We start from the raw sequence: 24,495 nt of genomic DNA on the forward strand, positions 1-24,495 counted from the left end.
ACATCCGGACGCGCTTTCCTCCCTCACCATTGGCCCATTCGAATGCCCTCAACGGATCTTCCTCGGTTCCGATTGGCTGTTCCGCTCTGACCCTCCAGGCCACTCCCCCTCCCCGATTGTCAACCGCCGGGTCACGGGAGCGGCTGGGTTACCCTGGCAACCGAACCTAATTCTCTGCTGGCTGGGCCCGCTCGGAATTCCCCCCCCAAACATCACCGAAGACGCTTCCCTTTATTAGGTATTTTTTAATAGAATCCCTACAGTGCAAAAGGAGACCATTCAGCCCATCGAGTGTGCACCGACTCCTCAACACAGCATCCTACCCAAGCCCTGTCCCTGTAACCCCATATATTTAGCCCACTAATCCCCCTAACGAGCATGTCTTTGGAGTGTGGGAGGAAACCCACGCAGACATGGGGAGAATGCCCTCCGAAAGAGCATCTTTAACCAGACCCTCCCCTATCCCCAAAACCCTGCGCATTTGTCATGGCTAATCCCCCAATCTATATATCTTTGGACACTAGTTTACAGGAGTTTATGCATCACGAGTAGGCTTAACACTGCAATGACGTTACTGTTGTCACACTCAGGCGCCTGTTCGGGTACACTGAGGGAGAATTTAGCATAGCCATTGCACCTAACCAGGACATCTTTTGAACTGTGGGAAGGAACCAGAGCACCCCAAGAAACCCACGTAGACACGGGGAGAACGTGCAGACTCCACACATACGGTGACTAAGGGGCAATTTAGCATGGCCAATCTAGCTAATCTACACATCTTTGGAAAAAAAGGGGCAATTTAGCATATAGACAATCCACCTATCCTACACTGTGGGAGGAAACCGGAGGAAACCCATGCAGACACAGGGAGAACGTGCAAACGCCCCAAAATCACCCAAGGGCGGAATTGACCCCGGGTCCCTGGCGCTGTGAAGCAGCAGTGCTAACCACTGTGCCTCCCAGGTATAGAATATAAAGAGCAGGGAGGTTATTCTAGAACTGTATAAAACACCAGTTAAATTCAAAAATTGAGTACTGTGTACAGCCCTGGTCACATTATTATCACACTCAAAAGGGTACAGAGATTTATGAGTCTGTGTGTGTACCTGACCTCAGTACTAATTTTGCATTTTACTGATATGAACCCTTGCTCTACTATTGCAGTTTAGTGTGGGGTATTGTTCAGGATATTTTTCCTATCAATAACAACTCATACTTATGTGTATCTTTAAGGTAGTAAAAACACCCCAAGCACTTCAGGGAAGCATTAACAAAATTTGACACCAGGTCGCACAAGAAGATATTAAGATAGGTGACCTAAAACATACAAATTAGGAGTAGTTGGCCATTCGACCCCTCCAGCCTGCCCCACCATGCAACAAACTCATGGCTGATCTGATTGTGGCCTCAACACAACTTTCCTGCCTTTCCTCTTTGAATCTCTAGTTAATCAAGAATCTATCTACCGACGTCTTAAAAATATTCAATGACCCAGCCACCACTGCTCTCTGGAGAAGAGAGTTTCATAGGCTAACAGCCCTCAGAGAAAACAAATTCTCATCTCCTTAAATGGGGGGGGATCCCTCATTTTTAAACTGTGTCCCCTAATTCTGGTCTCTCCCACACATTGAAACATCTCTCAGCATCCACTCTGTCAAGCCCCCTCAGGATCCTATATGTTTCAATGAGATTACCTCTCATTCTACAAGACGTAGGAGCAGAAATAGGCCATTCGGCCCATTGAATCTGTTTTGCCATTCAGTGAGATCATGGCTGATCGAGTGATGATCTTCAACTCCACTTTCACGCCTTATCTCCATAAACCTTGATTCCCCTACTGTCCATCTCAGCTTTGAACATACTTCACAACCCAGACTCTACAGCCCTCTGTGGTACAGAATTCCACAGATTCACTACCCCGAGAGAAGAAATGCCTCCTCATCCCTGTTTTAAATGGGTGACCCCTTACTCTGCCCTTTGGTCCTAAGTTCTCCCACAAGGTGAAGCAACCTCTCAGCATCTACCCTGTCAAGCCCCTGAGAATCCTATATGTCTCCACAAGGTCACCCTTCATCCTCTAAATTCCAATAAGTCCAGGCCCAACTTACTCAATCCTTCCTCATAAAATAATCCCTTCATCCCAGGAAGTATGATCAGAAAAGGTAGGTTTTGATGAAGATGTTAAAGGATGAAGTGGTAGAGAGGCATAGAGTTTCAAGGAGGGAATTCCAGAGTTTAGGGTGTAGACAGCTGAAGACATGACTGTCAAAGGTGGAGATGTAAGAGGTCAGAAATGGAGAGTGCAGAAATATCGGAGGGTTGCAGGGCTTACTTCTCTAAATGGTCAACGCCTTTCAGGGATGAAGATCCCATGTTTCTCCAGTCTTTCCTCACAACCTAGACCTAGGAATGAGTCTTACGACCCATCTGTGCACTCCTTCTGCTTCTTAAATGTCCTCCTTGTGTCTCACAGATGAGAATTAGACACATTATTCAAGACGTGTAGCCTGACAGGAACACTATATTGTGCAATTGCTACCAGTATTTGTTCTCATCTTGTACTCTACTGCGGAGGATATATCTATTTGCTTTGTTCTCTACTGTTCCACAATGATGGAATATGTTTACCACAATTGCTTCAGCATCTTTATGGAGCAATTATACAGCATTCAAGATTGTCCCATGAATCTTCCCTTGGTTTCTCCAAATGGTCATTGCTTGAATAAATTAAAAGCTTGCACTTATATAGCATCTTCATTACCTCGGAATGTCCCAAAGTGTTTCACAGCCATTACTACTGGAGTATAGGCACCATCGCAATGTAGGAAACGTTACAGTGATTTACACACAAGCTCCTGCAAACAGCAATGTGAGGGTGACCATTTTTTTTTTTAAGTGCTGTTGATCAAAGGATAGATTTTGGCCCAGAGGGTGTATGATCTTTTACTTCCCCCTGAGAATGCAGGTGAGGCCTCAGTTTAACATTACATCTGAAGAATGGCACCTCCAACAGTGCAGCACTCCTGCAGTACTGAACCTGAGTATCAGCCTAAATTTGTGTGCTCAAGTGTCTGGAATGGGAAATGAACCCACATCGTTCAGGCTCAGAGACGAGTGCTATCCACTGAGGCACGGCTGACACAATTTAATTATAGATACATGAATTGGCAGGGAATAGAGGGATACGGGCCATGTAGAAGCAAAAGATCTTTAGTTTGGAAAGGCGTCATGTGTCGACGCAAGCTTGGTGGGTCAAAGGGCCTATTCCTGTGCTGTACTTTGTTCTTATGCAGGCACCCAAACCACACTTTACCTGATTCTCACTTCGTGTCCACATTTCAACATGGTTCAGGAGGGGTTGACTGGTTGACAGTGTTCATTATGGGCCCCAATTGTTGCACCCCAGGTACTACTACCCTATCAGGTAGTCAGGATAAGACTGAGAATTGTTATTGGTCTGTAATGCAGCACTTACCCTGTTGTTAAAAACTCCATTAATCATTGTCTTCTGCAATCCAACAATAATCTAGTTACAGTTAATAAAATTCATAATACATTTTATTAAATACTTACACACAATATCCAGCTATACACTTGTAGCCAGGGATCACCCTCTACCATTAAGACCTCGCCAAGATTTCACTCACCCCTGTGAAAAAGGTACATTTAGGAGAAAAAAAAATGGTCTCGAACACACCCTGTAAGATTCTAAAGTACCTGCTTATCCCCTCAACAGAAACTCATTACTACTTGCCACAAAGAGGTGATGACAGCGCAGCTTCAGCAAAAGAAATCCACCCAAAAATGTTATATCAAGGGAGAGAGGGAAGCAGAGGAGAAAAACAGGAGGAAGACATCATAAATCTATTAAAATTGTCAATTGGAAGAATGTTACCTTCCGTGTAACTCTTTAATTCAATCTCACTCAGATACAATAGAAATTAATCCATCTTGCATCTAGCCCGTGGTCTATCACACTTTACTACAGATCCAAACCTACTGATTTTCCTAAACTTGATAACCTTGTCTTTCCCAGAGCGTGCACAGCAAAAAGTCTCACAACACCAGGTTAAGGTCCAACAGGATTATTTGGAATCACGAGCTTTCGGGGCGCTGCTCCTTCATCAGGTGAGATAATCTGTAATTATCTTGCAATTGTGTCTTTGCCTATATATACCGTGTTTGTGGACCTACCTCCACTCACCTGATGAAGGAGCAGCACTCCGAAAGCTCGTGATTCCAAATAAACCTGTTGGACTTTAACCTGGTGTTGTGAGACTTCTTGCTGTGCCCACCCCAGTCCAACGCCGGCATCTCCACATCATTTCCTTGGGTGTGACAGCCAGTGTTTACAAACAGCTGCCAATAAGACCTTCCTCTGTATTTTTCCTCCAGCTAACCTCAGGAAGAGAGAGTGACTTGCATAGCACTTTTTAGATCTTCAGGGACATTCCAAAGCACTATATAGCCAAGGAAGGACTTTTGAAACACAGTTATTGTTGCAATATAGGAAGTCCGATAGCCAATTTACACACAAGCTCTCACAAGCAGCAAGGTGAAAATGACTAGGATTTTCTGTCCTTAGTGTTGTTGGCCGGGGAATAAATGCTGGCCTGGCTATTGGAAGAACTTCCCTGCTCTTAAATTAATGTTTCAGGTGTAACCCTTTAAAAGAACTGAAAAACAAACAGCATTTAAATCGAAACATAGCAAAGGGAAGTGAAAAAGAGTAATGGACATTCTACCATTCATGTGCTTATGTGTATTTCTCTCTTCCCTGTTTTGTTCTTATTCAAATGTTGTTCAATTTTACCAGTTCAGATTAAGGGTTTTACCCGAATCATCAATGTGTCTGTTGTCTCCATAGAGACTGAATCTTTTTGCATTACCAGCACAGCTTGTGTTTCTTTGAGATTTCTAGTTTTTATTTCGCAACTTACTTCAATGCTCACAAACATTGCACTGTTAAATTTATAGACTTTATAGCTTTTTAAGAAGCTTACTTTTTAATTCCTGTGAGTTTTTACTTTGTGCCTTTTTCAGTTGCATTCACACTTAGCAGTTTTGTGCCAAGCTGTTTTGCTTTTGCCCTGACAGCAATGCTAAACCGTATGCATAAATCCACTAATAACCTTGAACTGAGTTTCAAGCAAAGCAGAGTGAGATGCTGCCATCTATCAGTTTCTTTCAAGTATCAGGCCAGTCCCCAATTTGGGATTTAGACAGCATTTAAAGTCTGAATGTAGCACTGCACCAAATCTTTCTGTTGTGATGGAAAAGCACCCTTGAGTAACTGATGATGAGTGTTGCATGGTTGCAGTTTTTAAAGCATAGTTTGTTTTCTCCATACAGATCTCACTCTGTAAACATCTGGTCTTGTCTGTCCGAAGCCATTAATAGAAGAGAAATGCAACAGGAATTTCACATGATTTTCTCAATGGCTCCTGCAGCAATTTATTGCTCAACTTCCTGTCCTTTCTTAATGTCTTGCTCCATTCTTTGATACCACGACTTGACCTTGGTGTTTGCCATCATGTCATTGAATGCCTCCAAACCTTCCATTACCCGAAGTACCCCATAGACTGCCTGTGAAGATGGAAATCAAAAGAGAAGTGGCATTACAAGAGACAGACTTATAGAACTGAGATGTTATAACAATCAGGAAAGCTTAACAGACGGAGGGATGATGCTGATAGAGGTATTTAAGAGTATGAGTTTTTAAAATTCATTCATGGGATGTGAGGGTCGCTGGCTAAGCCTGCATTTAATGCCCATCTCTAATTGCCCTCGAGAAGGTGGTGGTGAGTCACTTTCTTGAACGACTGCTGTCCCTGTGTTGTAGGTACACCCACTGTGCTGTTAGGGAGGAGGTTCCAGGACTTTGACACAGAGACAATAATAGGATAGATGTGGAGATGTTGTTGTTTTCACTTGCAGGTGACACCAGAATCAGGGCACATAAATACAAGATAGTCACTAATAAATCAGGACAAATTTCTTTATCCAGCAAGTGATTAAAATGTGGAACTCGCTAACACTTAGTTTGAGGTGATGGTGCATTTAAGGGGAAGCTAGAAAAACCCGTGAGGGAGAAAGAAATAGAAAGATATGCTGATAGGGTGAGATGAAGAGATGTGAAACATAAAAACAGGCATAGATCAGTTGGGTTGAATGTCTGTTTCTGTGCCACAAGTAGAAACATATCTCTACGTCCTTAAAGACCTCAATCAGATCACCCCTCAGCCTTCTCTCTTTTAGACAATTGAGCTCCAAACTGTTCAATCTTTCCTAATAGTTATAACCCCCCCCCAATTCTAATACCTGGGTAAATCCGAAGAGAACCCTCAATGATTAACATCTCTTACCAGATCAGCAAGGTTGGGCATGTCTCCGCCCATGAATGGTCTATGCTTGCCAATAGCAGCCACCCACTGATCGACTGCCAAGTACAGATCCTGCCGGACATCATCATGAAGGTTATGTCTGAAAACCAGCAAGGTCAAAGATTCAGCAAGTTCTCAGAAGACACAGCACAGGAGGTCCAAAAGGATGAGAGGGTAAGAGCTTAAGTCCAGACAACAACTGCTTGACTGCTTGAAGCGGTGAAAAGAATGGTTAGAAAGACCAGTGCACGTGGCATTTCCCATCGCTCACGTTCCAATTCCCTTTTTTAAAAAATCCAAATAATCTGATGTTTCTCTCAAATCCAAATCATGTGTCTTGGGGGGCCAATGGCTGGATCCAAAGGGATAGTTTTTTTTCCCCTCGGCAATGGGTGTTGAGGGAAGGAGATGGTTTTGGAAGTATGAAATCGGGGATTTTACGTTTGCGGCTCAAATAGCCTGCCAATATCCAATTAGCTATTGAGTCCCGATTACAAAGGTAGAACCAGATCTGCCTTTATAGAAAGGGACCTACAGCATCAGGTGAGCATCCTTAGTGCCTCCAGTTTAAAGTTTTAATCAGTGACTTCAGAGCAAGAAATCAGCCACTTTAACTTCTCCACTTTAACTGCCGTCCAGCCCAGTTTCCCCAAGGAGGTACAGTTAAATCCCTCAGATTTTGAACTACACAGAAACCATAGCAACATAGAAAACATAGAAAATAGGTGCAGGAGTAGGCCATGCAGCCCTTTGAGCCTGCACCACCATTCAATATGATCATGCACTTTCAGCATCCCATTCCCGTTTTCTCTCCATACCCCTTGATCCCTTTAGCCACAAGGGCCACGTCCAGCTCCCTCCTGAACATATTTAACAATCTGGCCCCAACAGCTTTCTGCAGTAGAGAATTCCACAGGTTCCCAACTCTAAGTGAAGAAGTTCTTCCTCATCTCAGTCCCGAATGGCTTATCCCTTATTCTTAGACTGTGACCCCTAATTCTGGACTTTCCCAATATTGGGAACATTTTCCCACATCTAGCTGTCTAGTCCCATTAGGATTTTATATGTTTCTATGAGATTCCCCCCTCATTCTTCTAAATTCCAGTGAGGACAAGCCCAGTCGATCCAGTCTCTCTTCATATGTCAGTCCTGCCATTCCAGGAATCAGTCTGGTGAACCTTCGCTAGACACCAAATAGCAAGACTAGGAGACCAAAACTGCACACAATACTCAAGGTGTGGCCTCACCAAGGTCTTGTATAACTGCAGCAAGACATCTTTGCTCCTGTGCTCAAATCCTCTTGCTACGGAGGCCAGCATGCCATTAGCTTTCCTCTCCGCCTGCTGTACCTGCATGCCAACCTTCAGCCATTGTTCCACCATGACACCCAGGCCATGTTGCACTTCTCCTTTTCCTTAACTGCCACCATTCAGATAATAATCTTCCTTCCTGTTTGTGCCACCAAAGTGGATAATCTCACATTTATCCACATTATATTGCATTTGCTAAGTATTTGCCCACACAACCAGCATGTCCAAGTCACCTTACAGCCTCTTAGCATCCTCCTCACAGCACACACTGCCACCCAGTTTAGTGTTGCCTGCAAATTTGGAGATATTGCATTCAATTCCTTCGTCCAAATCGTTCATGTGTGTTGTGAATGGCTGGGTCCCAGCACTGAACCCTGTGGTACCCCACTGCCTGCCACTCTGAAAAAGACCCGTTTATTCCCACTCTCTGCTTCCTGTCTGCCAACCAGTTCCCTATCCACATCAATACATTACCCCCAATATCATGGCCTTTAATTTTGCTCACTAATCTCTTGTGTGGGACCTTGTCACATCCCCATTATTTTTTGTCCTTTTTCAATTACTTACAGTCCTTTGCAACAATTCACCATCTGAGAGAATGGACCCATTTAAAATTCTCAGTATTTTTCACTCCCTACTTTTGCACTCTGAAATCAATGGTTCAGAGGTAGTAATTTAGGTCAGCGAAGTCATAGAATCTTACAGTGCAACAGGAGGCCATTTGGCCCATCATGCCAACCTTTGAAAGAGCTATCCAACTGGTCCCATTCTCCCTGCTCTTTCCCATAACCTTAAAGTTTTCTTCTCTTTCAGTATTTATCCAATTCCCATTTGAAAGTTCCTATTGAATTTGTTTCCACATCCCTTTCAAACATCATGTTCCCAATCACAACGACTCACTGCATTAAATGAACTTCTCATCTCCCCCTTTCTACCAGTTATCTTAAATCTCTGGTTAGTGACCCTTCTGCTATTGGAAACAATCTTTCCTTATTTACTCTCTCAAAAATCTGAATGTTTTTGAGCATTTCTCCCCCTAATGTTTTCTGCTTGAAGGAGAACAGTCCCAGCTTCTCCAGTGTCTCCAAGTAATTGAAATCCCACATGCCAGCTACTATTCTTGTAAATCTCCTCTGCACCCTCTCGATGGCCTTGATATCCTTCAGTCCAGTCCTGGTTCCATCTCTGGTGGGCTATCTCTCACTTCCCAAGGAATCTTAAATACACGCACCTTGACTTAAGTCTCTTGCTGATAAAGAACATGGCTGCAGCTCCGAAATACTTAGCGAAAAATCCTTCAAACGTTCCAAATTTCCCCTCCCTCACAATGTAGTCGAAGGACTCCAGAGCTTCTCCAGGAGTTCGGTAGACGTTGGGTGAAATGAGATGAACCAGCCAGTCATCCACCCACTTGCGCCATTTCATTTCCTCCCTGATATTAAAGAAAAAAACCCAGCACAGGTCAATACATCCAACACCGGTAACCAAAGTCAGCAAATCAACCTTGTAATGGGCCGTGACCTCGAGAGAGAGAGAGCATAGGGCATGTGCAACAACTACTAGATACTGCCTTCCTCCTTTCCCTGTGGCAAAAGCAGTGTGGCCAGCCGTTTGAAGTTTGGGCACAACAACAGCTTACATTTAGATATCACCTTTAACTATAGCAAAAACACCCAATGTGCTTCACAGGTGTATTAGCTAATAAAATTTGACATCAAGGAGATATTAGGAGAGGTGACCAAAACCTTGGTCAAGCAGGGCACATCTTAAAGGAGGAGAGAGAAGTGAAGAGATTTAGGGAGGGAATTCCAAAGCGTAGGGCTAAGATAGCTGAAGACACGGCTGCTAATGATGGAACAAGTAAAGTGGAGAATGTGCTAGAGAACAGAATTAGAGGAGCACAGATGGTGCACGAGGTTTGTAGAGCTGCAAGAGTAGAGTTGCAGAGATAGGGAAGGACAAGGCCATGGAGGGATTTGAAAAATATCGAGGCACTGCTTGACCAGGAACCAAGTGGAGTGGATGGATGAATGGGATGATGCCAGTTAGGATGGCGCCAATTAGGATGGCATCATCCCATTCATCCACGGGGAGCAGAGCTTTGAATGAGCTCAAACTTATGCAGGGAAAATGATGAGATGCCAGCTGAGGGGACATTGGAATAGTCGCATCTGGAGATAACAAAGGCACACTGGCAGATCCTTTCCACCTACCAGGACTGCACAGGACGTTAGACATTACAGAAATCTGCCCAAATTAGAACAGCCTGTTTTCCTGATGTTATTTGTAAAAAATATGATTTTTTTAAGTATGTTTCAGGTTTACGTACTTCCTGGCCTCCTTGTTGGGGTAATACTGCCTTTCATCCTGGTCCTCCAGCATCACCCAGTACTTGTTGTTATATTCAAACACATCCTTCCCCTTCTCATCTTTAGATTTCATCTCTGGATAGTATGATAACACCCGTGTCAGGTCTTTGTGCCTGAAATTTTTAAGAAACAGCAAGTAAAGCGCATGGAGAGGCAAACCAGCATATTGTATAAAGTTGTAGAATGATTACAGCACAAAAGGCTATTCAGCCCATCATCATCTTTGTGATGGCTATCTGCACGAGCAACTCAGCTAATCCCACTCCCCCACTCTTTCTCCGTGACACTGAAAATTTTCTCTCTTCAGGTGCTTATCCAATTCCCTTTGAAATGCACAATTGTATCTACCTCCACCACATTCACAGGCAGTGGATTTCAGTTTCCAACTACTTGCTGCGTATAAAAGATTTTCCTCACTTCACCACTGGATCTCTTGCTGACCACCTGAAATCAATGTTCTCTGGTTCTCCATCCCTCCACTAATGGGAGGTTTCTCTCCATATAATCTATCCAGACCTCTCATGACTTTGAACACCTCCATCAAATCTCCCCTCAACCTTCTCTTCCCAAAGGGAACAGCTCCAGCTTCTCCAATCTCAAGTTAAAGTTTATTTATTAGTCACAAGTAGGCTTACATTAACACTGCAATGAAGTTACAGTGAAAATCCCCTCGTCGCCAGACTCCGGCGCCTGTTCGGGTACACTGAGGGAGAATTTAGCACGGCCAATGCACGTCTCATTCACCAGCACGTCTTTCGGACTGTGGGAGGAAACCCACGTAGACACGGGGAGAACGTGCAGACTTTACACAGACCACCACCGTGCTGCCAATCTATCCATGTAATTGAAGACCTTCATCCCTGGAGCCATTTTGATCAATCTTTTTTCTGCAACTCTCTAGTGCTCCCACATTCTTCCTCAAATGGTCATCATTGCCAGCTGTCCCTCGATTCGAGGATGACGTCTATTCAGGGTCACGTGTGTCTGCCATGAGTCTTCATTCAACTGAACAGGCCGATTCTCAACCTCTATATCTTAGGAAACATTACACGGGATGTTCCACAAAATAGTGAGACCCAGAGAACAGATTTCCTGAAGTGTGATGGTCAGAACTGGATACAATACTCCAGCTGTGGTCATACCAGAGTTTTATAAAGGTTTGTCATGTATTTCATTACCCAAGGCCTCTACTTATAAAGTCCAGGATCCTGCATGCCTTTTTAACCACTTTTGTAACCTGTCCTGCCACCTTTGACAATGTGTACATATACCCCCATGTCCCTCTGCTCCAATACCCTTCAGAATTGTACCTTTATTATTTATTGTCCCTCCTCATTCTTCCGACCAAAAGCAACACTTCACACGTTATAGAATCATAGAATCTACAGAGCAGAAGGAGGCCATTCAGCCCATCGAGTCTGCACCCACAGCAATCCCACCCAGGTCCTATCCCCATAACCCCACATGTTTACCCTGCTAATCCCTCTGACACTAAGGGGCAATTTAGCATGGCCAATCAACCTAACCCACACATCTTTGGACTGTGGGAGGAAACCGGAGCACCCGGAGGAGACCCACGCAGACACGGGGAGAATGTGCAGACTCCGCACAGACAGCAAGGCCGGAATCGAACCCAGATCCTTGGCGCTGTGAGGCAGCAGTGTGCTAACTACTGTGCCACCGTGCCGCCCATTGCATTAAATATCATCTGCCATGTGTCGGTCCTTTCCACCAACCTATGCCCTCTTGATGTTTATCACCATCCTCCTCCCAGTTCGCAATGCTGCTAACTCTTGTTTTGTAAATTGCAACCCACGTTTATGTCAACAGTTCTAGTATTCACCACCAACAATACTTCCAAAAAACAATATCAGAGCTTTCACGTGACTGATTCACAGCTCATCCACCCAGTTTATGATCAAAGATGCATCATGTCAGGGGAAGAGGTGAGAGTGGAAGGCCAACCTCTCTCGGAGAGGTGGGGAAACAGCTCAAGAGGTACCCCAAATCACTCTTGTCCACCTCCTTGCAGTGGGCTCACCACTGATGTGGGTGCAGGGGCCTGCTTTGTATTTTTTTTATGCAGTTTGTCTGAAATTGGCCAAACCAGCTGACTGCATCAAATACAACTCAAGTTCCCAAGACCTTTTACTCTAGTTTTAAAGACATTTCGCTAGAAGTTGCCCAGAAACTGGCCACACTTCTTCATCAAATTAATTAGCATTTAGAGTTTCTGCTAATTTCACTTGTTTACAGGCCTTTGTAAAAATTAAGCTAATTCTTCTGGGTGTAAGAACACTATTTTTAAAGCTTTTGAATATCATTTTAATCTACTAAGGAGCTGATCTCTATGTCCCAATATAACTGGCAAATTGTTCCATAACATTCTTTTAAAGTAATTTTCAGTTATTCAAAATCAGGTTACTCAGACCAGACCGTCTAATTAAAATTATTATCTCTTGTGAGAAACACATTTTCAGCTACCCTGGAATGAAGAGCTTGTCGTATGAGGACTCTGGGTCTGTACTCGTTGGAGTTTAGAAGGATGAGGGGGGGATCTTATTGAAACTTACAGGATACTGCGAGGCCTGGATAGAGTGGACGTGGAGAGGATGTTTCCACTAATAGGAAAAACTGGAACCAGAGAGCTCAACCTCAGGCGAAAGGGATGATCCTTTAAAACAGAGATGAGGAGGAGTTTCTTCAGCCAGAGAGTGGTGGGAATCTGTGGAACTTGTTGCTGCAGAAGGCTGTGGAGGCCAGGTCATTGGGTGTCTTTAAGACAGAGATAGATAGGTTCTTGATTAATAAGGGGACATGGGGTTATGGGGAAAAGGCAGGAGAATGGGGATGAGAAAAATATCAGCCATGATTGAATGGCGGAGAAGACTCGATGGGCCGAGTGGCCTAATTCTGCTCCTATGTCTTATATTAATCAAACTGCATCAGGTTACCAATTCAAATTTTAAAGCTTATTTCATTGCAAATTACATTCCAAAATGCTGCCAATTGCCTTGGCTCATGGCAGATTTTCACATTCGGCAATCGGCAATTCAGCATTCGGCACACTGCCTCACAGCACCAGGGACCCAGGTTCGATTCCAGCCTTGGGTCACTGTCTGTGCAGAGTTTGCACGTTCTTCCCTTGTCTGCCTGGGTTTCCTCCAGGTGCTCCGGTTTCCTCCCGGTGCTCCGGTTTCCTCCCACAGTCCAAGATGTATAATGGGTTAGGTTGATTGGCCATAATAAATTGCCCCTTGGTATTAGTGTCACCCCTTAGGGTAAATATATGGAGTTACGGGGATAGGACCTGGGTGGGATTGTTGTCGGTGCAGACTCAATGGGCCAAATGGCCTCCTTCTGCACTGTAGATTCTATGATAAGCAAATCAATCTGAAAGTAACTCGAGGGGAAGAAAAAAATACTGCTCAAGATGGGTGCAGTTTGCAACTGGATTGCTAATTGCAGCGAAGTGAAAACTCCAAGACAAAGTGGGGGGAGGTGGAACTGCGTTCACAATTGGCCATGTATTTGAGCTGCTAATTTCAACAGCACCACTAATGAGGTGCTCAATCAGCCCCACTTACTCACAAGCGGTAAGACAAGGAGGAAGAAAATTAGGCTGCTTTCACACAAGGACCATTACACAGTGGTACTGACTGAAGCTAAGATAATATGCTATCCTCCAAATCGATAGGCCCAAATTGTTCATAAAGCGATACACTTCAACAGCAGAGGTCTGCTTTTTCTCATCCCTACTCTTGAAAAAAAAAATCCTCAGAATCTTTTGGCCTTTTCAGAAGCAGGTAAGAACTGAGGGGTATGGTGGAAATTGAAGAATCTTATAAAATAGACACAAAGCTGCGTTTGGGTGCGTGTGAGTCTGTGAGAGTGTGGGAGGGAATGTGTTTGAAGAGGAACATGTGTGTGCGTGTGTATATGCAAGTGAACATGTAATCTGGTGAACTGGTGTGACGACAATAATCTCTCCCTCAATGTCAACAAAACGAAGGAGATAATCATCGACTTCAGGAAGCTGAGTGGAGAACATGCCCCTGTCTAAATCAACGGGATGAAGTAGAAATGGTCGAAAACTTCAAGTTTTTAGGTATCCAGATCACCAACAACCTGTCCTGATCCCCCCATGCTGATACTATTGTTAAGAAAGCCCACCAATGCCTCTACTTTCTCAGAAGACTAAGGAAATTTGGCATGTCAACTACGGCTCTCACCAACTTTTACAGATGCACCATAGAAAGCATTCTTTCTGGTTGTATCACAGCTTGGTATGGCTCCTGCTCTGCCCAAAACCGCAAGAAACTACAGAAAGGTCGTGAATGTAGCCCAATCCATCACATAAACCAGCCTCCCATCCATTGACTCTGTCTACACTTCCCGTTGCCTCGGCAAAGCAGCCAGCATAATTAAGGACCCTACGCACCCCGGACATTCTCTCTTCCACCTTCTTCCGTCGGGAAAAAGATACAAAAGTCTGAAGTCCTGTACCAAGAGCAGCTTCTTCACTGCTGCCATTAGACTTTTGAATGGATTTACCTTGCATTAAGTTGATCTTTCTCTACACCCTAGCTATGACTGTAACACTACATTCTGCACCCTCTCCTTTCCTTCTCTATGAACAGTATGCTTTATCTGTATAACGCACAAGAAACAATACTTTTCACTGTATACTAATACATGTGACAATAATAAATCAGATCTAGTCAGACACGTGTAAGTGAATTAACTGAACACAAGGCGGGAATAGAAAATCCATGTTTCTTGAAAAATTAAGTGCTTTTTGGAGTTCAACTAAATAACAAAACAAAACTTTATAATCAAAGGACAGGGAGATCGCAAGCAAAAGATGAAAAATCTGAAATAAAATTAATAACCAGAGACGGAAGATGCGAATTATTTTGACAAAAGGAAACAATGAAACTAAAAGCTCTGTTTAAAAAAAGAATCTAAATTCAGAAAACAAAAAAGTTAGGAAACAAAATATCCAAATGATTGTCAGTAGCCACCCCAGATTTACCTGGACAGTAAGTATGTCTTTACAGCGCTGATAATAACTGAGGAATCGTTGATTTGCTGAAAAAAAGGAAATTAAATTAGTTAAAATGTGCTTATCCCACATTTAATTAACAATCATCCAAATGTATGGGAGGGCGATTCTCCCAAAAAAATTCTAAGTATTGAATGTGTGAAAACTGGAGTAAATCTCACTGGTTCTTTTCAGTGGGAGTTCAGAGAAGAATCTCCCACACTCTGTGTACTGCTGAGTGCCTCAGTGTAAATAGCGTTAAAAATCAGTGGGTGAGGCCTATTTCCACTGGAGAGGCTGAAATCAGTGTGCTGAGTGGGCCACTGCGCATGCGCTAATCTGTCAGCGCCGAGATTGGCGCATGCACAGTGGCCCCTGTCTGCTGGCCTCTCGATCACTGGCCAGCCCCGCATTGCCAGCCCTCCGAGCCCCCCAAGCACCCCACCGGGGGCCCCGATCCTCTCCCTAACCCTAACCCCCACCTCCTCCCCTCCGATGGCCAGCCCCAATCGCTGGACTCCCTCCCTGTCACTCAGCCCAAATGCAGAGTGGCAGGGGGACCTCCCCACCCCCCACTGATCACCCCCAGAGGCCCTGCCCCCATTAGGCCCTACCTCATTAGGCTCCACCCCTTTGGCACTGCCCCATGCCCAGGATGCAGTGCCAAGGTGCCCCTGGGCATTGGCACTTTACCCCCGGGGCAGTGCCATGGGCCAAGGCTGGCACTGCCAATGTGCCAATGCCCAGGGGGCACCTCCCGCTGTCCAACCCTCTGTAGGGCCTCCATCATTCCCCCACCCCTCTTTCACTCCTGCGGGGTCGGGCCACTAGCTCCCAGCAAATGGGGAGTTACTGTAAACCCGCTGGAGTGAACCATTCCTGGCGGGGGGGTGAGAGGCTAGCGGACCCAGAGATTTCAGTCCCGGGTCCCCTGATGATATTGAAATTACATGGAAATGAGCGGTTGCACCTCTAATGCAGCTCCACACCTATTTCCGGCGTGGAGTTGACGGTGCTGGAAATCCGGCACTGGGAGACGCGCTCGGGGTCGGACACCCAGTGCGGATTGCGCTAATCTGGCGCTGCTTAAATCTCCCGGCCCAACGCAGTGGGATGGGAGAATCGCTCCCGGATCTCTATTCCAATACACTAATTTCTCAAATTTCGGGTAAACAAAAGTCAGGAATTTATACTAATTTCGACAGCGAGAGAGTTGGAGAAGTTCAGTGAAGAGGAAGAGGGGATTGGGAAAAGAGACAGAGAATAATAGAGAGATAAAAGGAAATTGAAAAAGTTGAATGAGGAAAGGGAGGAATCACAGGAGGAGAGATAACAGAGAGAGAGAGACACATGGATAAAACTTCAATGGCTCTCCAATGGCCCAAGCAATTTGAGATTTAAAGACAGCAAACAGTTCACAGCAAAATCCCACAATGAGCCGACTGAGTGTTGGGAGGGAGTCGCGGGAAAGACACCGTTCTGTTCTGAGGAGTTTCATGTGGTCTTAAACATCAGCAGCAGATGATTTAAACCCTCATTAGAAAGGCAGTACCTCATACAATGCAGCAATCCCTCACTTGGCATTCAAGTGCCAAGTTTAAAGTTAAAGTTTAAAGTTTGTTTAATATTGTCACAAGTGGGCTTACATTAACACTGCAATGAAGTTACTGTGCCAATTTAAATTATATGCCGCAGTCAGCAACCTGAAAGGGTTCCGACAGATTTCCACATTCCGATGCCACTACCTAATCTCAGCGAAGACTGTACTTCCTAATTTATGTCACTAATATGGAAAGACAAAAAAAGTAAATTCAACATTTATTCTATTTATTGAAAAAGGATCAGGGAGTTGTTAAGAATCTATTTTTTTTTTTAACACGGTGAGTTGTTGTGACCTAGAACCAAAAGAGAAAATGCTGGAAAATCTCAGCAGGTCTGGCAGCATCTGTGAGGAGAGAAAAGAGCTGACGTTTTGAGTCCAGATGACCCTTTGTCAAAACTAAAAGGCATAAAAAGTGGGAGATATTTAAGTTATAGGGTGAGGGTTTTGGTTTCAGATTCCAGCATCCGCAGTAATTTGCTTTTATTTTCTGTTGTGACCCGGAATACTGCTATACTGAATGGGTGGCAGTGGCAGAGTCAATAGTGATTTTCAAAAGGAAACTGGATAAATACTTGAAAAAGACAAATATGCAAGGCTTTGGGGAAGGAGCAGGGGACTGGGACTAACTGGAGGACTCTTTCAGAGAGCCAGCACAGACATAATGGCTGAATGGCCTCCTTCTGTGTTATGTAATTCAGTGATTTGAAGTTGAGTTGAACAGTTGCATGGATATGGTTAACACATCGTTGCTATGAGGTACGGTCGTGTAACAGTTAAAGTAGCAACCCAGTAATTGTGGATTCTAATAAAGACAGATTTGCATTTATATGGTTCCATTCACAACCTCGGGATGTTCCAAAAGCATTTTACAGCCAATAAAGTACTTCTGAAGCATGGTCAGAGTTGTAACAAGAGAACGTGGCAGCAAAATCACAAAAGATCCCACAAACAACTGTGTGATAATGACTGGAGACTCTCTTTCGGGGATGTTGGTGGAGGGATCAATATCGAGTCGGGGCACGAGAAACACTCATCTTGCTGTGTTTCAAAACAGCTTTTTGGGAGATGACTGTGGGATGGTAATGTTACTGGATCCAGAGGTTCAGGCTAACACTCTGACATGGGTTCAAATCCCATCATCAGTAGAATTTAAATTCAATTTTTAAAAATCTGGAATGAAAGCTTGCCTATGTAATGTTGACCATGAGACTACCAGACTGTCGTAAACACCCATCTGGTTCACTAACGCTTTTTCAGGAAGGAAATCTGCCATCCTTTTACCTAATCTGGCTTACATGTAACTCCAGACCCACAGCAATGTAGTTGATGCTTATCTGCCCTCAAAGGATAATTAGGGATGGGAAACAAATGCTGGCATTGCCAGCACTGCCCGCATCCCACAAAATTAAAAATATATTTTATGTCCACCCAAGAGGATAGACAGGGCTTGGCTTAAAATCTCATCCAAAAGATGGCACCTCAGACAATACAGCACCCCCTCATTACTGTACTGGGAGTCTAGATCATCGTGCTCCAGTCTTTGGAGTCCCAGGGAATTAAAAATATCGTTGATTATTTCATACTGTATATTGGGAATCTGATGTAGCTTTGCACAAACTCACCACTTTCTCTCCATCGTCCCCAATCAGAATCGGAACCTTCCGGTAGCCGGAAAATTTGATCTCCTTGCGCAGGATTGGGTTGACCTCCACAATCTCGTAGGGCAGCGAGTGGAAGTCGAGGAATGCCCGGACTTTGCTACAGAACGGACAGGTCTTGTACTGGTACAGAGTGAGTGACAGGTCGGCACTGGACTTCTGCAACAAAGCAAGAACATAGAGGGAAGAGATAGGAAGTTTCAATCACACCTGGATGACTGAACTACAACACTACAATCCCTTCCGCCATCTATACCCACCTCCATCACCCATCCTCAACTGGTATCACTAATGCAGATGATCCAGCGATCATCACTTTGCTGTTTGTGCAAGTTTGCTGTGTGCAAATTGGCTACTGTGTTTCCTACATTACAGTAGTGATTATACTTTACTAGGATGCTACCGGGACTTGATGGTTTGAGTTATCAGGAGAGGCTGGATAGACTGGGACTTTTTCCACTGGAGCGTAGGAGGCTGAGGGGTGATCTAATAGAGGTTTATAAAATAATGAGGGGCATAGATCAGCGAGATAGTCAATATCTTTTCCCAAAGGTGGAGGAGTCTAAAACTAGACGGCATAGGTTTAAGGTGACTGGGGAGAGATATGAAAGGGTCCAGAGGGTCAATTGTTTCACACAGAGGGTGGTGAGTGTCTGGAACAAGCTGCCAGAGGTAGTAGTAGCACAATTCTGTCTTTTAAAAAGCGTTTAGACAGTTACATGGGTAAGATGGGTGTAGAGGGATATGGGCCAAATGTGGGCAATTGGGACCTCACTTGTGTAACACTTTTTTTTAACATTCAGAACTGATCCAAGATGTGGAGTGCATTTATTTGAGCACGTCTACATATCTGACTGGGTTGGAGGAAGGACTGGCATTTAGGTAGCACTTTTCATGGCCTCGGGTTGTTTAAAAGTACTTTTCAGCCAATTGAACACTTCTAAAGGTACTACGTTGAAATGGAGTCACTGTTGTAGTTTAAGCAGCGTGGCAGCCAATTTGCACACAGCAAACTCCCACAATCAGCCATGTGATAGCAACTAGATAACCTTTAGTGATCCAAAAGTAGAAATAAAAACAAAAAATGCTTGAAAAACAGCAGGTCTGGCAGCATCAATGGAGTGAGAAACTGAGTTAACGTTTCTCTAACATTAACTCTGTTTCTCTCTCCACAGACGCTGCCAGACCCGCTAACCTTTAGTGATGTCAGCTGAGGATAAATATTGGACAGGCCATCTGGGGAAATGCCCCTGCTTTGCTTCAAAGTGGCAGCCACGGCAACTCTTAAGTCCAACTAAAAAGTAGGAAAGGCCTTGATTTACTGTGTCATCTGAAAGACAACACCTTAAGCAGTACAACAACCCCTCACTACTGCCAGCCTGAATTAGGTGCTCAAGTCCTGAGCGTGGAGTTTGAACCTTCTGGGGCGGCACAGCGGTTAGCACTGCTGCCTCACAGCTCCAGGAACCTGAGTTTGATTCCTGGGTGGGTCACTGTGCGGAGTTTGCATGTTTTCCCCGTGTCTACGTGGGTTTCCTCCCACATGTGCGAGTTAGGTGGATTGGCCATGCTAAATTGCCCCTCAGTGTCCTGTGATGTGTAGGTTAGAGGGATCAGCAGGTTAAATGTGTGGGGTTGTGGGGTTAGGGACTGGGATGGATTGTTCTCGGTGCAGACTTGATGGCCGAATGGCTTCCTTCTGCAGTGTAGGGATTCTATGATTTTTGACTCAAAGCCGGAAGCGCAGTTGATTGAGCTCAGCTGACGCTGGTCTCTAGTTATACTGACTACCTCCTGGAAGCGCATTTCACACACTTGGCTTCAGAGTGCTCAAGAAACAGATTAGGTCTATCTGTCAAGCTGCCACTTTTATGCCACTGTGCACCTAGAATTCCATTAGATTGAAGTATTGTAGCAATATGAGTGCATCGTTATTGCAATCACATCAGTACAGAAAACAGGTCATTCAACCTATTGCACTTGTGCCAGTATTATTTTCCACCGTCCACTGCTTACTTCCAACACCTTTCTAACACTTGCCCGTTTTAAGCAAACCATCCAAATCCCTTATAGTTTGAAGACTGACAAGAGTGATGGAGCTAAGATGCAGATCAGCCATTACCTAATTAAATGACGGAACGGGTTCAAAGGCCTCCTCCTGTTTCTATGTTCCCCTTGGAATATGCTACACAACTTTGCAATGATGAAAATTCACACCACAATATCAAATTTCCTTAGACAACACCCTCCAGACACACAGCTGCCATCATCCAGAAGGACAAGATCAGCAGATACCTGGGAACACCACCACGTGGAGGTTCCCCACCAAGTCACACACCATCCTGATTTGGAAATATCATAGAATCCCTATAGTGCAAAAGGAGGCCATTCGGCCCATCGAGTCTGCACCAGCAACAATCCCACCCAGGCCCTATTCCCGTAACCCCATATATTTATCCTGCTAGTCCCCCGACACTAAGGGCCAATTTAGCATGGCTAATCCACCTAACCTGCACATCTTTGGACTGTGGGAGGAAACCGGAGCACCCGGAGGAAACCCACGCAGACATGGGGAGATTGTGCAAACTCCACACAGTGACCCAAGGCCGGAATTGAACCCGGGTCCCTGGCGCTGTGAGGCAGCAGTGCTAACCACTGTGCCATCGTGCCACCAATAAATATATCACCGTTCCCTCACTGTTGCTGGGTCAAAATTCTGGAACATCCTCCCCAACAGCACTGTGGGTGTTGAACTGTAGCAATTCAAGAAGGCAGCTCACCAGCACCTCCTCAAGGGCAATTAGAGATAAGCAATAAATGCTAGCAATGCCCACATCCTGTAAATGAATTTTAAAAAGACTTGTGTTTATACAATGAGTGACCTTGAAACCTAAGGCGTGTTAAGCAGGCAAATACAAACATGTTGTTCTTGTGTCTCAACATTATTTATGTTGCTGTCTAACAATGACAAAACATATTTAAGGCTATCACTGCCTTTGAAAACTTAGGATGGGGAAAATATTTGAACATATTCAAGAGGTTCCCTATGGAATCATTGAATCCCTACTTTGCAGAAGGAGGCCAATCGGCCCATCAAGTCTGCACCGACCACAATCCTACCCAGACCCTATTCCCCCAACCCTCATATTTACCCTGCTAATCCCCCTGACACTAGGGTCAATTTAGCATGGCCAATCAACCTAACCCTAATCTTTGGACTATGGGAGGAAACCGGAGCACCCGGAGGAAACCCACGCAGACACGGGGAGAACGTGCAAACTCTGCACAGACAGTGACCCAAGCTGGGAATTGAACCAGGGTCCCTGGCGCTGTGAGGCAGCAGTGCTAACCACTGTGCCACCATTGGTGGTATAGTGGTTATATACTGCCCCTTATACCAATAAGTTTGAAATCTACCAGTGTATATGCATGGAATTGAAAGTTATAGCATCAACAATTGTACATTATTTTTAAACCCTAAAAACGTTTGAATGTTGCTCTGGTACATTTGTCGAAATAAACTGCATCATCACATTTTAGCAGATAACATTTGACACATGTAGTGCAAAGTGCATTTAAACTGAATGTCTGACGGCACTGCAAACACAAGACAGAACACTGCGCTGCACTCAAGATTATGAAACGAAATCAGTGCCGATTACCCCTTCCCCAACATAAGGAAAGCCATAAGAAACTAACAAACAATGCAAACCTTTACTATCTACCTGCAAATAGGTTACTGACAGCGTATTTGACCCTGAACTCCTCTTTTTGTCCTATTTAATCGCGGTTTACCTTCGTGTCTGGCTGCTCAGCATGTTGCCGCTCTTGCTGCAGATGGTGCTTGAGCGTGTGGTACAATCCCAGGGTCCCACCCAGCACAAATGCAAAGCTCAGGGCAGTGCTACCAACTCTCAGGCTTCCTCCCAACTTCTCCTGCAAGCCTCTGCCTTTCCCGTACAACCTGCTGCCAGGCTGAGGTGCTAGAGCCTGCCAGCTGCAAGCCTTGTTGAAAGCCAGGAAGCCGGCACAAAGCCTCCCAACTCTCACATAGGAAGCTGCCATCTCCACCTTGCGCAGCGAGGTTCACCCTGGCCTTCTTAAAGGTGCACTCCACTGCTTTACTGCGATTTCCCCTCTCGCCCAAACACCCGTCTTCCTGCTGCAATTGAAGACATCGGTTTCCACCCTGTATATTCCTACCCCTCAAAATAAGAGATTTACTAAAATTGATGGTGAATTTAATTTTGGTTGTACACATAAATTATTGGCTCACTCACAATCAGAACCTCAGATTAACAATTGTTTCCCAATCAAAACCAACTTTTGCCTCTTTTAATCTCTTTGTTATCAGCTCAAAAAAGAAAAAAACAAAAGCTCCCCCTTTTTAAATCGGACACAATGAAAAAAACCTGAATTGTGCATTAAAAATAAAATGAATTAAATCATAATCTTATTAACATCTGCTATCTCACAAAAATGGTCACACATTACCAGTTTAGTGAACATGAGGAGCAGGAGTAGGCCCTATAGCCTGCTCTGTCATCCAATATGATCAGTCAATCTCCTCCCAACCGACTCAAGAACAGCTTCCTGCTGCCATCAGATTTTTGAATGGACCCACGTTGCATTAAGTTGATCTTTCTCTACACCATAGCTATGACTGTAACACTACATTCTGCACTCTCTCATTTCCTTCTCTGTGAACGGGATGCTTTCTCTGTATAGTGCGCAAGAAACAATACTTTTCACTGTATGCCAATACATGTGACAATAATAAATCAAATCAAATTAAATCAAAATAAAATCAGCTCCACTTTTCAGCTCCATCCCTCTATCCTGTGATGATCACAGAGCAGTGATTCTCAAACATTTTTGGTTGGCGGACCCATTTTCGAATGGATTCATAATCATCGACCTTCCATCTAAATTAAAATACCATATAATACTGTTTCAAAGTGCTTCAATAATGCATTTAAGAAATTGCGATTTGCTTGCAATTATCAGTTAGATGTGTGTCCCTGCTTCTCACAGCACAGCCTGTCTTTCCATGACAGAGACCCAACAAGAGCAGGAGACTGAGAGGAGCACGAAACCAGAGAGAGTAGAAGTGCAGGGGGAGCAGAGGCCCGTGTGTTTGAATCCATTCGAAAATTGTGTGTGCATGTGGGGGAGGAGGGGTTGCGCAGTTTGGAGGGGGGACAGGCAGGGTAGAGTATGGAGAGAGCACTTGGAGAGCAGAGGCAAGTAGGAGCAACGGGGAGGCTCCTACAGTGAAAAGCCTGCTGAGGGCAAAGAAAGCAGGAGAGAGCAGGAGACAGAAGGAGCAAGGGGAGAGCAGCAACATAGGAATGCAAGGGCAAGGGGAGAGATGGAGCAGAGTGGGATGGGGAGGCCGGGGTGGGGAGGTGGGGATCGGAGCGGGGGGTGGGGCGGGGGTTGTGTGCACGGTGAAGGAGCAGGGAGACACCAGAAGGGAGGAGTTGTTCACATCTCCAGCTGCCGCTCACTCACTAACTCTTCACCATGGTGTCACCCTGGGAGGTTGCCCATGTCATTGACTGGCCCTGCACCGTGGGCCAACTGGCAGAATCCAAGGTTCATGGGCTCCAGTTTGAGAGCTTTAGTGTTCACAAACTGCTCAAGGTCAAAAACTGAGCATCCAAGTCATTCTGGAGCAGATTCACTGCCCTGTGAGTGAAGAAATCTCCACATTTCAGACCTAGATGAATAATCTCTTATCCTGAGACACTGACTCCTACTTCTAAACTCTCCATCCAAAAAAAAGAATCTTTCATCTCGTACCCTCTCAGAGTCTCATAGTCTTATATGTTGCAACAAATAAATGCACTAGCTGGTCAACTACTGAGTCACACAGACCACAAACGTATGAGAGTCAAGGTGAATTAGTTGATTTGAGCCTGAAAGCCATTGGTGTGTTATAACTGGTCTCCTTGTGTCCCTACATTCTGGAAGGAAATAACAGGCACAGGGCATTCAGCTCCCAATAATGATCCAGTGATTCTGTTGGAAAGTAGAGCCTATATGGGAGCAGCACAGTAGCACTGCTGCTTCACAGCACCAGGGACCCAGGTTCGATTCCCAGCTTGAGTCACTGTCTGTGTGGA

The 24,495-nt window shown here is 44.7% G+C and overlaps 1 protein-coding gene across 4 annotated transcripts; it reads right to left on the reverse strand.

The window, feature by feature from the left end:
- Nucleotides 1-3,541: 3,541 nt before the first annotated feature.
- ptgesl (prostaglandin E synthase 2-like) lies at nt 3,542-22,460 on the reverse strand. Of its 4 annotated transcripts, none has more exons than XR_013499327.1 (8): nt 22,163-22,460; nt 18,332-18,526; nt 15,098-15,153; nt 10,023-10,175; nt 8,925-9,125; nt 6,366-6,483; nt 4,321-5,586; nt 3,542-4,102 (listed from the first exon to the last, which is right to left on the reverse strand). XR_013499327.1 is itself a non-coding variant. In XM_078226224.1 (7 exons), the coding sequence occupies exons 1-7, from the start codon at nt 22,430-22,432 to the stop codon at nt 5,455-5,457; spliced, it is 1,125 nt and encodes a 374-aa protein (XP_078082350.1). In that variant the 5' UTR covers nt 22,433-22,460; the 3' UTR covers nt 3,542-5,454. The 4 variants fall into 4 exon arrangements, 1 of the variants encoding a protein (XP_078082350.1); XR_013499326.1 differs by having other exon boundaries at nt 3,542-4,055; nt 4,296-5,586; XR_013499325.1 differs by having other exon boundaries at nt 3,543-4,102; nt 4,280-5,586.
- Nucleotides 22,461-24,495: the final 2,035 nt, after the last annotated feature.

The sequence above is a fragment of the Mustelus asterias genome, chromosome 13, assembly GCF_964213995.1.
Source record: "Mustelus asterias chromosome 13, sMusAst1.hap1.1, whole genome shotgun sequence".
Lineage (NCBI taxonomy): Eukaryota > Metazoa > Chordata > Chondrichthyes > Carcharhiniformes > Triakidae > Mustelus > Mustelus asterias.

Bases quoted from the DNA above. Each gene is read 5' to 3' on its own strand.
- ptgesl (XM_078226224.1), bottom strand. From the start codon at position 22,432: ATGGCAGCTTCCTATGTGAGAGTTGGGAGGCTTTGTGCCGGCTTCCTG. The intron at 10,176-15,097 runs GTAAATCTGGGG...TAAAAATTTCAG, and splicing joins AAGACATACTTACTGTCCAG to GCACAAAGACCTGACACGGG. The intron at 5,587-6,365 runs GTAAGAGATGTT...CCATCTTCACAG, and splicing joins TGCCCAACCTTGCTGATCTG to GCAGTCTATGGGGTACTTCG.